This window comes from Orycteropus afer, unplaced genomic scaffold (genome assembly GCF_000298275.1).
Source record: "Orycteropus afer afer isolate SDZICR_OR568_19922 unplaced genomic scaffold, OryAfe1.0 scaffold00001, whole genome shotgun sequence".
In the NCBI taxonomy this organism is placed as follows: Eukaryota; Metazoa; Chordata; class Mammalia; order Tubulidentata; family Orycteropodidae; genus Orycteropus; species Orycteropus afer.
Window position 1 is genome coordinate 9302739 of NW_006921588.1, and position 13363 is coordinate 9316101.

Here is a 13363-nt window from a genome sequence, read left to right on the forward strand (position 1 = left end):
AAAAAAAAAAAAAAAAAGTGTATTTTCTCTATAACTTATCCAAACCCCTTTTGCTAGCCCCACCCTCCTTGACCACAAGAGGAAAAAAAAAAAAAAAAAAAAAAAACCTTAGCTGTAAATTTAGTCTTACTTACTAATTAAACAGTCTTTTTAGGTAAATGTCATTTAGGGATAAAAATATGCTTATAATTTCAGATTTTCACCCTTCCTCTCTTTCTTTTCATATACACTCATGTACATGTGAGGAAAGTGAAGCTTATGTAACCATGTGCTTGAGAACAAAAAGCAGGGGGGTGCTGAATCCATACAAAATGGTGGCATAATAGGGGAAATATTTGGCTGCTAACCAGAAGGTCCGACTCAACAGCACATAACAACAACAACAACAACAACCAGAAGGTCAGTGGTTCAAACCACCAGCTGCTCTGTGGAAGGAAGATGAAGCAATCTACTTCCTTAAAGATTTAGAGCCTTGGAAACCTAATGGGGCTCTCTGTGAGTCAGAATCAACTTGATGGCAGTGGTAAAGAACCATACAATGTCCCTAGGATACCTGCTGGACACTTCTGTAGCATGCTCAGTCTGACCTGCTCCCTACTGGTGACCACTGAGTTGTGACTAGCCCCATTTGGCTTTTTTAAAGGTGTCATGTTGGTTCTGTTTGTTTCCAGTGTTTAACTCATTGTGTGCTGCATCTTCTTTGTCCCGTACCAGTATTCTGCCTTTCCTTGTGCTTTATCCCCAGAGATAAAAACAAACTCCTGTATTCATTGCATGTCTTTATTCCTTGAGAATCTGGGCATGACACTCAGTTCATTGACCTACCTGGCATCTCTGCATATTGTTCACTGTATGTTAGACATGGCACTAAGCTAAGACTGAAGTGTCCTAGTAGCCTTCACCTCTCTAATACTATTACCCCACGACCCATCCCAGGTGTTTTCAGTCTTTCCCAAATTCATCAGGATGTTTCAATCTACCCCTTCCCATACTCCCAACCTCCCCCCAGAAGACACACAGCCATGTTGAAATTGGCAACGGACTTCTTCTATTGACTTCTGTTACTCTTCTTTCCACAGACTCCAGGGCCTCATCTTCCACAAAACTCCAAAATCTAATACACTAGACCCAAGTTTTATATGTTAAATTAGGATTGTATACATTTATTAATTCCTATCTTTCATGACCAAATTGTATTGCTAAAGAAGCTAAAAATTAATCAAAAATTTATCCGTGATTGGGTAATCTACTTCTGTAGTAATACTGCCTCAGAAAGGCAAGGAGGGGTCGTTATGAGTTGAATCTAACTCCACGACAGTGAGTTTTGAGTTAGCATAAATACCTTCCCTTTCCGTGGGGCAATACATTTCAAAACATACCTTGGAAGGGTACACTTCAAATTTAAGGGAAAATTTTAATTCCCTGATTTATTATTTGCAAATCATTACCCCTGTCATAGGGGGGCCTTGTGGCACAGTAGTTAAGAGTTCAGCTGCTAACCTCAAGGTCAGTTCTTGTGACAGTCTGCTTCTGTAAAGATTACTGCCTTAGAAAGTCTATGGAGTAGTTCTCCATCCTATGAGTCCTGTGAGGGCCCCTATATGTGGGAATCAACTCGATGGTACAAAAAACCAACAACAATCCCTGTCACGTACTCTTCAGAGATAAGGCAAACATATGGGCTAGTCACCTGGCTATAAAAATGTTTTTAGTCTTAACTGGCAGCTACAAAAACAAATGTCTTACAGCTAGACTGAAGTTTTCTGTCTAGCAATCTGTGCTTTCTCTTTTTAACTTCCATTAAAAAATCAGTACTGGTACCTTTATAATTCCCCAAAATGGAATTTATGAACCTATATTCAGTTTGCATAATTACTATTGTGCATTGAACATGTGGTTTTTAAACATGTTTTTCACACATGCAGCAAGTATCAATGATAATAAGCAAAACACACATTTTTAACAATGATTTGCTGTTGCTTGTTTTTCAAAATTCTTTTCAAGCTGATTCTTTAGATAGATAGATAGATAGATAGAGGCAGGTATAGATTAGAGGGAGAGAAAAAAAAGAATGGTGGTTAAATACAGTGCCTCGACTCCAAAACTCAACTCATATATAGAAAATGTGGCTTGTCATTACTTCAATTTTTTTAAATTATGAGTATTAATGCATAAAATAAATGAATTCAGTTTATATATTTTCTTTTAATAGAATGTGTTTTCCTAATTTATATGTCACTTTAAAAATCTAGCACCTCTAATTTGATGCTAAAGTTAGGAGTACTATAATATGTATTTACTTGTTACGAGTAAGAATAAAACCAAAACCAAACCCACTGCCATTGAGTCAATTCACCACCAGAGCGCCTACTAGTAAGACTAGGCAAAGATTATTAAATATACCAAGGACTGCCAGAACAATGAACAAATCTGTCTTGAAAGAACTACAGCCAGAACGCTCCCTAGAAGCAAAGATGGTGAGACTTCCTGGTGGGTACTTTGTACATAGGATCAGGAGGGATCAGTCCCAGGAGAAGGACATCATGACTGATAAAGCAGAGGGTGGCTGAAAAAGAGGATGACCTCCAACAAGATAGATTGACACAGTAGTTCCGATAACAGGCTTCAAGTGTAGCAAGGATTGTGAGGATGACACAGGACCGGACAATGTTTTGTTCTGTTGTAGGCAGGGTCATTATGAGTGGGAAGTGACTCACTGGCACCTAAGAACAGCAGTAATTTAGTAAGTTAAAACTTTAGATTTGTGGTTGGATGGTTTTCAGTCCCGATATCTCACATGTGGAAGTTGTCATTACAACATCTTTTTCACCGTGTCTCCTTTTTCATTTTCTCTTCTCCTGCTCTCGACATAGCCTGGTTGCAGCTTCCTCACGTGATAAAATGACACAAATGTCCTCCATCTTGTTAATATTACTGAGCTACCAAGTGGTGTTATCTCCTGAGTTCATTTCTTAAAGAAATGTTTTACTTAACCCATGCTTTATTATAGCTCTCCACCTAGAATATAACAAAGCACAGAGATTATTTGCATTATTTGGTCAAAATTGCATAACTTGAAAATTTCATTCCTTAGAGCAGAGATTTATAAACTTAGAAGCCAAATACCCATCATCAATGGATACACACACACACATTGTACGCAAACCTACAATTTAGAAATGCTTCCCTCACTTTAAGGAGCTCTGGTGGCATAGTGCCTAAGGCATTTGACTGCTGCTCAGAAGGCTGGTGGTTCAAACCCACCAGCCACTTCATGGAAGGAAGACGGGGCAATCTACTTCCCTTAAGATTTACCACCTGGGAAACTCAAAGGGTGTCGCTATGAGTCCGAATCTACTCAATGGCAATGAGTTTGGGTTTTTGAGTTCCCTCATTTTCGCACCAACACATACACACACTGGTTTTAAGACTCTAATTCCCCTAGGGGTTACAACTCTGTCTTCTTTATCTTTGGTCTTTTCCCAGCATGTACACACTAGGCGATTGGTTAATGTTTGGAGAATATTCTTGAACGTTAGCAATTAAGCAGCATTTTCTGATAAACGGGAGCCTTGGTGGAGCAATGGCTGCAAACAGAGACAGAAAACGTTCAAACCCATCGAGCACTTTCTGGGAGAAAGATGTGACAATCTGCTCCCACAGAGATTACAACCTTGGGAAACCTATGGGGGCTGTTCTCTGTCCATATAGTGTCCCTATGAGATGGAATCAACTCCATGGCAACGGGTTTTGGTTTTGATTAGTGAACTTTTAAAATCACAAGATGATTTTAGCATCCAGAGCCCAAAGTGTAACTGGGTTGTCCGATTATCCTAACATTCAGGTTTTCACCAGGCTTGCGGGCGAGGAACCAGGATTAGCAAACCATCTGCAAAAGATTCCACAGCTACGCCTTTGGCCGCCACATTTGAAGCCATCCAGTTGGCTGCAGTAAACACTCCTCAGTCAGAAACACTCTCGCAGCGAGCCGCGGAGGCCGGTCGGAGCTGGATCCTCATCGGCTCAAGGCATGCTGGGACAGCACAACCACCGTCACCAAGGAAACCAGCCACGAAGCCGTAGTCATGGAGGCCGGCTTGCGTTCAGCATAGCCTTGCCGAGGTGCCGCCTCCGCCAACACTTAAGCAGGATGTTTCGCCGGGGCTATAAGGGCTCTGAAAGGCGAAGACATGTCAGCGAGCGCCTCAGCTGGCAGCAAGACCAGGCGCTGACCAGCAACATCTACCTGCTGCGAGAGATGGGCCCCACTGGTTTCCTGCTCAGGGAGGAGGAGCCGGAGAACAGAGATTTCCGAGTAACTGCCGCCCCCAACTTGCGTCCCCTATCGGCTGGTTCGGACTGCCGGGTGCTGGGAGACCTACCCTGGACCTTTAGCCATCCTCATAATCCCTGCGGACCCTCACTGCCCCACCTCAGACTCACACGCATCCCCTGTCACTGTGCCTGACCCCAAAGATGTGCTAATTACAGAGGGAAATAGCATGTTAGAAAAGTTTCATTTTTGGAGATTAGGACTCCAACTCTTTTAAAATGATAGATGTTTATTGATCTTTAGACCTGAAAAAGTGAAACGTTTTATGAAAATATATGGTTTTATATAAATATGTGATTTTATATAAATACTTTCTAGATAAACTTGGCTGTTTTTAGAAATCACTAGCAAGAAAAAGAACCTCAACAAGGTGGATTGACAGTGGCTACAACAGTGAACTCAAACATAGCAACCATTGTGAGCAGGGCGCAAGACCGGTAGCGTCCCCGTAAGACAGTAGAACTGGCCATAGGGTTTTCAATGCTGTAAATCTCTACAGAAGCCGACTGCCTCTTCTTTTGGGGTTTGAACCACTAATCTTTGGTTAGCAGCCAAATGCCTTAACCACTGCCCCACCAGAGCTCCTTATCAACTAACAGTCAAAAAACCGAAGCAAACCCACTGCCACCAGTGGACTCAAAGCAATTCCCAGTGGGTTTCTGAGGCAGTAAATATTTACGGGAGTAGATTGCCCAGTCTTCCTTAGGCAGAGTGGCTGGAGGGTTTGACCCACCAACCTTCTGGTTAGCAGTGAAAAGCCTTAGGCACTACATTACCAGAGAGTATCAACTAACAACAGAGCCCTATTAATAAAACTCTTGCACTCTGCTTGCATACCTTAAATAGTTGCTAAATACATAAATCCGTTTCCCTTTATTCTTTGAGGAGCTCTGGTAGCATAGTGCCTAAGGCATTTAACGACTAACCAGAAGGCTGGTGGTTCAAACCCACCAGGCCTGCTGGGAAGGAAGATTGGGCAATCTACTTCTCTAAAGGCTTACTGCCTCCGAAACCCAAAGGAGGTGGTTATGATTCGGAATCAACTCCATGGCAGTGACTTTAGTTTGGGTTTTTTTGTTTGTTTTAATTCTGTACTTCTAAAGTCGTAAGATGGCCCTTTTAAAGTGTGGTTTAAAATGGTGATTGATGACTTGAAAGTCTTAATGAATAAAAACTATTTTTAACTTTGCTGAAAGACCACACAGCTTCCATTTTTGCATATTTTACCCTTACCACTCAAAAAATCATCCAAGATTTGATTTGGAAATTTTTAGTTTAGTTTACATTTCAGGTACTGAATACAGTTTACTTAATTTTACTTATTTAAGACTTATTTAAGAAGTCTCACTTTTTTTTTTACTTTGTTGCTTATAATACTGTATTTAATAAATTGTTTTAGCCATGTAGCTTCAATGATACCCTTTGTGAATATAATTAAATTTAATACAGGAAATTCACTACTTTAAATGTACAAAACAAAAAATCCAAGTTGAGATACCTTTTAAAAAGGTCTTGGAGTCCTTGGGTGGTGCACATTTCATGCTGGAAAAGTTGAGAAGTTCAGGTATACTCAGAGGCACCTGGGAAGAAAGAGTTAAAGATCTACTTGGAAAAAAGCAGCCATTGAAAACCCTGTGGAGCACAGTTCTACTCCAACACACATGGGATCTCTGAAAGACAGAACTGAGTTGTTGGCTATTGGTGGATAAAAGGTCCTTAGCTCCACCTTTAAGGTAGAATTTCCTTACAGTACTGTTACTAGCAGTTTCCAGTGGAGTCTATTCAGACTACAGCCTTGTATATGTCAGAGCAGAACTGTCCTCCAAAGGGATTTCAGACACTGATTTTTTTAAAGTAGGTTGCCAGGTCTTCCTTATTTGATGCCTCTGGTAAGATTGCCAAATGGTGGTTTAGGAGAGTTGATAGGTTTTTTGTTTTGTTTTGTTTTGTTTAGCCTTTAAAATTAGATACATTTTCACCTGTCTGAGTACAAGACATTTAACAGGGATCTTAACTGATAATGCAAATTGTTAACCAAGGCAAAGAATATGGAGGTGAAAATCAGTCAAGAGTTAAGATTTTCCAGTAGATTGTATTCAACCTTTTGGGGACACCTAAACTACATTAGAGTTCTGATGCGGTAGTGGCTGCTAACAAACAGGTCAGTGGTTTGAACCCACCAGTTGATCCATGGGAGAAAGATGAGGTAGTCTGCTTCCATAAAGATTTATAGCCTTGAAAATCCTATGGGACAATTCTACTGGATGGCAGTGGGTTTGGTTTTTGGAACAATTATAAACTGGCATGGCTCCAGGGTTTCCACAGGAGAGGGAGAACAGAATCCCTCTATGCAATAGCAAGATAACCGGTATACTGATAGGTTCTGCAGAAAGTAGCAGAAATTGGAAGTTGCCAAAGGACCATGACTGATATTTTATGGGGATGCCCAGCAGACAGCAATTGCCATCAGTTTCACCTGGGGACAAAAAAGGTTGAGAGTTACAATGTTTGACTACAATGTAATGTGATAGATGTTAGTGGATCCTGGAAGACAGGCTTATACTTTATGGACACACTTAGTATTCCAGGGGAAGGCCACACATTGGTTTAGTTATGTAAACAGCCAAATGACTGTGAGCATGTTTGTTATGTTATTTAATGAGGTTTACCATTTTTCAATTAAGTAAAGTCCTGTGTTTTTCAAGAAAAAAATAATTATTTCTATATAAATACCAAATACACAAACATGAGATTTATTTTTGTAAACTATATTACACTTACCACTCTGTGGAGGGAGCTCTGGTAGTGTAGTGCCTAAGGCACTTGACTGCTAACCAGAAAGCTGGCGGTTCAAACACACCAGCCACTCCTCAGAAGGAAGATGGCAGTCTACTTCTGTAGTGATACTGCGGAAACCCAAGGAGGGGTCACTATGAGTCGGGTCCAGCTCGACGGCACATAACAACAACAACAACAACCACTCTGTGGAAGGAAGACTGAGCTATCTGCTTCCATAAAGATTTACCACCTTGGAAACCCAAATGGGGTCGCTGTGAGTTAGAATTGACTCGATGGCAGTGAGTTTGGATTTTTTGGTTTATATTACATCTATAGATCCCTTTTAATCCAACTATCTATCAAATTAGTTTTGCCCTAACTGAAAATTAACTGACGCTTTTTAAAGTACATATTTTTCTGTTAAAGGTTTTCCTAGGAAATCCTCATTCTTGTAATTGTTCCACATTTCTGAAAGGAGGGGATCTTTGTAAGCATATCTGCTGGTAAGTGATTTGGTAATGAAAATCTTCCACAAAGGAAAATATTAGTGTGTTATATGTTTTTCTTTCCCATGTTTTGAGTACTGCAAGATCAAAGACTTGATGTTTGAGGAATACAGGTATCCCCCACTTTTCAAAAGTTCACTTTACATTACTTTGCTTTTATGAAAGACCTGTTTTAGTACCTGTTTTCACTAACTGAAAGAAATCCAGTGTTTTGGTTGTCTAGTACTGCTCTAACAGAAAATACCACAATTGGATGGCTTTAACAAACAGGAATTTATTTTCTTACCGTTTAGGAGCCTAGAAGTCCAAGTTCAAAGTGCCAGCTCTTAGAGCTGGATGAAGGCCCCTTGACCCTGGGCTTCAGTTCTGACTCTTGCTCCTGGCCCACTGGAGTGGGAGGCATCTCTTAACTCAGGCAACTGCTAGATGCTGAGGCTAACAAACCCAAGGTTAGCAAGTAAAATGGCACAGTCCCAAGATTATCAAGCAATACAGCAGGCCACTAGTTCAAGTCCAGAAACAGTCCCAAGATCGACAGACAACATGGCAGGCAACTCACTGATGACTCAGTCAAATGCAGGATCCAAATGTGCCAAGAAGCTTAAGACCTTTCTGAAAGCAACTTCTTATACACTGGAAGCATACCACATCCCTAAAGCAGCTACTCAGCTGCCCACAGCAGATTCCACCATGCAGTTGACCACCAGTCTCCTCATGGGGAATAACTACAACTAGCTGCCCAGCCACTCGAAACCAGGCGCCCAGCCAAACTGACACATAACCTTAGCTACCACATCCATGGGAGCTCTGGTAGCATAGTGGCTAAGGCACTTGACTGCTAACCAGAAGGCTGGCGATTCAAACCCACGAGCCACTCCTCGGAAGGAAGATGGGGCAATTTATTTCCATAGTGATACTGCCTCGGAAATCCAGGGAGGGGTCGCTATGAGTTGGGTCCAACTCAACAGCACATAACGATAACACCACCACATCCAGAGAGGATTTTCACTTTTATGAAAAAGGCAAAACCAAAAGTAACATTTTGGGTTTTTCTCTCTCTCTTTCTCTCTCTCTCTCTCTCTCTCTCTCTCTTTCTCTCTCTCTCTATCTCTCCTTTTTTTTGTCACAAATCATTAAAAGGGCAGCACTCACCTCTAGCAGCTAGTCAAGCTCCTTCCCCAGGAACTGCACTCAGCCTTTCTGCATCAAGCCACAATAGCCTTGAACTGTGTCTTTGAACACTATATGTTGGTGTTATTTCACACATTACGTGTTATTTGGTATGATTTAGTAGGTTATTTTTGGAGTCTGAGAATCTTCAAAGAAATTTCCCATATAAATTAATGGTAATTGTTTCTTCACTTTACTTCATTTCTGCTTACTTTACTCCATTCTACTTACTGATAGCGGGGGAAACCTGTATAATATTAAACATCATAACTTAACAATATACTTTTCAGTATTTTATTTCATTCTACAAATAAGGTTTAAATTGAAAAACATACTACCACCTCAACAAGTTCTTAATGTTTTAATAAGGACAAATTCTCATGATGTACAAATAAGAACTCTGACAATAAAGCAGGGGGAAAAAAAACTTCCTGATGAGTATCATTGATGATAATTAGCTGGTTCATTATGAAATGTGACTGTGTTTCAAGAATGTTGGATTCCAAAAATACAGTTTGATTTAAAATCAATTTGTTCACATTGTTCAGGTATAGACACAGGAATTAAAAGGATTCACCCTTTCCATTCATACTGGCCTGGGTTGGTCAAGTTTCCGAAAATTTTCCTTTTCAATGAACATTTGACTATGAATCTTTCAAGGTAGAAGTAGAACTGTACTGGAAATTATTTCTGTGGAATCTAATTTTTTTCTTCTAGTGCCAGAACCTTTTTGTTTATAAAGAATCCCCCAGGAATAAAAAAGAAATTTTTTCTCTCAATTTAGTAAACCAAACTGGTTGGGCAATCTACTTCTGTAGTGATACCACCTTGGAAACCCAAGGAGGGGTCTCTATGAGTTGGATTCAGCTTAAGAGCAGTGAGTTTTTTTTATATATGTATATATGTGTATATATGTGTGTGTGTGTGTGTGTGTGTATACTGATAGCAGCAAATCATTCATTATGTTATTGTGAAAAAATTTTAATTGTTACTTGAGGAGAAAAAAAGAAATTGAAAAAACAGTGTATGCCTCATATTTCTAATGATTTTGTTTACCAATTAATTCTGTTATGCTGTTTTGATCAATTTTACTAATATCTTCTGCCACAAATTACCTGATCTCACTGACATAAAGAATTAAAATATGATCCTTCCAAAACTTACAATTTGGTATTATGATTCTACTTGAAATAGATCTTTTCCATTTTTATTTTATGTCAGCTTCCTCAGGGCAGTGCATTCTGTTCTGATAATTGTATAATTAATTCATTTTGTACATTAACCATATATTAAATGGAAATATAACCCAAGGAAGCAGCAGTCAGGACATCAGACGATCTATAGCACTGGGCAAATGGGCTGCAAAGGACCTCTTTCAAATGCTGAAGAGCAAAGATGTCTTCTTGAGGACTAAGGTGCACCCAACATAAGTCATGCTATTTTCAATCACCTCATATGCATGTGAGAGCTGGATAATGAATAAGGAAGACCGAAGAAGAGTCGATCCTTTTGAGTTGTGGTGTTGGCGAAGAATGCGGAAAGTACAATGGACTGCTAAAAGAACTAACAAATCTATCCTGGAAGAAGTGCAGCCAGAATGCTCCTTGGAAGCAAGAATGGCCAGACTTTATCTCGCCTACTTTGTTCATGTTGTCCGAAGGGACCATTCCCTGGAGAAGGATGTCATGCTTCGTAAGGTGGATGGTTGACGAAAGAGGGGGAGGCCCTCAACGAGATGAATTGACACAGTGGCTGTGGCAATGGGTTCAAGTATAGCAAAGATTGTGGAGCTGGCGTGGGACCAGGCGGTGTTTCGTTCTGCTGTGCATGGGGTGGCCATGAGTCGGAGACCACTCAACAGCACCTAAAAACAACAACATAAATATGTAATGTCTCTTACTTTAAAAATAAAAGCCATGTTACATTTTAATTGGTGAAATTTGAGAAAATTTTTATGTCATACAATATTTTTTCTATAATATATGTAGGAAAATAATCATTTGATACTATTATCTAGAAAATCACTTTATTTCCAGGGAAGTTTAAAGAAAGTAATATGAATTCATAAATACTCTCACTAACTTCTCTCTGTGAATGACTGTATGCCATACAGAAATACATGGAGTCCTTCTGGCAAATCTCCTTCCTACAAAGGTATTTTCATTAATCACTCTTTTCTTCACATATGCTTTTTTAAAACATAAACTTATCTACTTCGTAACAGAAGAACTGATGAGAGTTTTAAGTTTATTCATAATACTTTCAGCAATATAAATGGAATAATGTTATTCGTATTCTAAAATTAAAACTAAATAATGTGAGGTTATGTCAGAAATAATTGTTTAATTTCTGTCTTTCTACTTCTGAAATTAGGGTTTTGTTGAAAAAATTCAAGCTTCCAAGGAATCATGAATGTAAGTTTTGCTTTTTATTAATTTGAGTTAAACAAATATAAGAATGTTTTATTTAGATATATTCTAAATTTGGATAGTTGTTTTTCTAGAGAATCTGAAACTCTCTGTAGCCCAGCTTTTTATACGTAAAACAGAACCTTTTTCTTCCTTAATATAAAATGTAATTTTATGTGCCATTTTCAAAGTCAAAGATACCTAATAAAAATAGGGGTAAAACAATGGCCAGTAGTGGATACAAAGATTTCTCTTAATTATTCTAAATAAAGGTTTGCATTGATTAGTGCATGATTTAATTGTGAGAAAAATAGCAAGTGTGATTTTTTTTCAGACCCCAGTAATAGACAGTTGTTATGGCACATATTTTCATTTAAAAATATTTACTGACTGAAATTTTCATACCAAAGATATTTTTTAAAAAATAAATAATAGTGTTTATGTCCACACTTAATTATCTAAACTTAATTATGAGTTTAGAATCAATATTGTAATTGTGTAACTTTAAATTCCAGAGTCCTCAAAAATAAAAAGAAAGATCATGTAACCCTGTAAATTTTATAACAAAGATACTGTCATTATGGAAGTGTTCTTTGCAATTGAGTTGTTTGACCTATACTAGACTGATCTAAGAACTATACTGCATTTTTATATTTAGTAATAAATGTTGATAAATAATAAAATTGATCATCAGTTCTCAATTTTTTTTTTTAATTCAAAAAATCTTGATTCTATTTTTTACTCTTTTCTCTTCTCCAATATATTCCCTTAGAAATGTCTTCAGGTTTCTTTCGCTCTGCTACCTCTAAACCACTGATTCCAACATTTTATCAATAAACCAGTATTTCCAGCTGCCTTCTATGCAGGTCCATTTGGAGGTTCCTCGAGCATTTTCAATTTCCCTATGTGTCCCCCTCTTATATTGCCTGCCTCACATATTGGCTTTCCTTTTTTTATTTAATCAGCAAAGGTAGAAACTTTGAAATTCTCCTCTCTTGTCCTCCTTTTCCTTAGATCTAGTCATTCTACAAATCATGTTTATTTTACATCTTTGCTAAATCTCAAAGGAGACCTGTTTAAGCACTTGGCTGCTAATGGAAAGGTCTGCAGTTTGAAGAAGCTTTGGTTTGAAACCATCTGCTCAACAGAAGAAAGAGGTCTGCTTCCATAAAGATTACACCATTAGAACCCTATAGGGCAGTACTGCTCTGCCCTGTAGGGCACTGTGAGTCAGAATCCACTGGATGACAATGAGATTTAAATGTATCTCAATGGTGTTCCCATATCTTCATCTTCATTCTCATTCTCTGGACCAGCTCGATGGCAGTGAGTTTTGAGTTAGCCAGGCATGCTGCTGGGTGCTTTTTGTATATTGAATCATCTGAGTTGTTAATAGTTTAATATTTTTGATCAACAAAAACAGCAATTTCAAATGGCAGTTATTTATATTACTCTTTGAACTTCTTGAAGGCAGAAACCGTGTCTATATTACTCTTTGAACTTCTTGAAGGCAGAAACCGTGTCTAATTTTTTTTTGTGAGTATAATTCTACCGTCACTCACTCAGTGCCATTGAGTCGAATCCAACTCATAGTGACCCCTCCTTGGGTTTCCGAGGCAGTATCTCTACGGAAGTAGATTGCCCAGTCTTCCTTCCAAGGAGTGGCTGGTGGGTTTGAACCACCAGCCTTCTGGATAGTAGTCAAATGCCTTAGGAACTACACCACCAGAACTCCCATAATTCTACAGTAGGTATATGAAATTTAAATTTTATTATATGTGTCAATTTTAAAAATGTGTGCTTCCTGCTGAAAGCAGCATTTCTCATGTCTTCCATATTTAAAAGAATTTTTAGTTAGTCAAAATTGAGAAAATCCTATGTGTATAATGCTAGACAGTATAGAAATATTCAAAGGAAATAGAAGTCTTAATTATTAATTACCTTGGAATTAAGTGAAAGCTAGAACTAACATACATGAAAATTAATCTAAAGAACACTGTAAATCATTATACATTGTTGTTGTTTTGTGCTGTGGAGTCGGTTTCCGAGGCAGTATGACTACCGAAGTAGATTGCCCAACCATTATACGTTGTTGTTGTTGCTATGTGCCGTCAAGTCGGACCCGACTCATAGTGACCCCTCCTTGGGTTTCCGAGGCAGTATCACTA

The 13363-nt window shown here is 38.7% G+C and overlaps 1 protein-coding gene across 1 annotated transcript in view; it reads left to right on the forward strand.

The window, feature by feature from the left end:
- The first annotated feature begins 4150 nt into the window (after positions 1-4150).
- The window catches only part of ZSWIM2 (zinc finger SWIM-type containing 2), a 41261-nt gene continuing 32048 nt past the window's right edge, over positions 4151-13363 (forward strand). The window contains exons 1-3 of the mRNA XM_007959623.1: positions 4151-4315; positions 7538-7614; positions 11161-11201. Of these exons, the coding sequence (XP_007957814.1) occupies positions 4151-4315; positions 7538-7614; positions 11161-11201 (283 nt within the window). The remainder of the gene's footprint in view (positions 4316-7537; positions 7615-11160; positions 11202-13363) is intronic.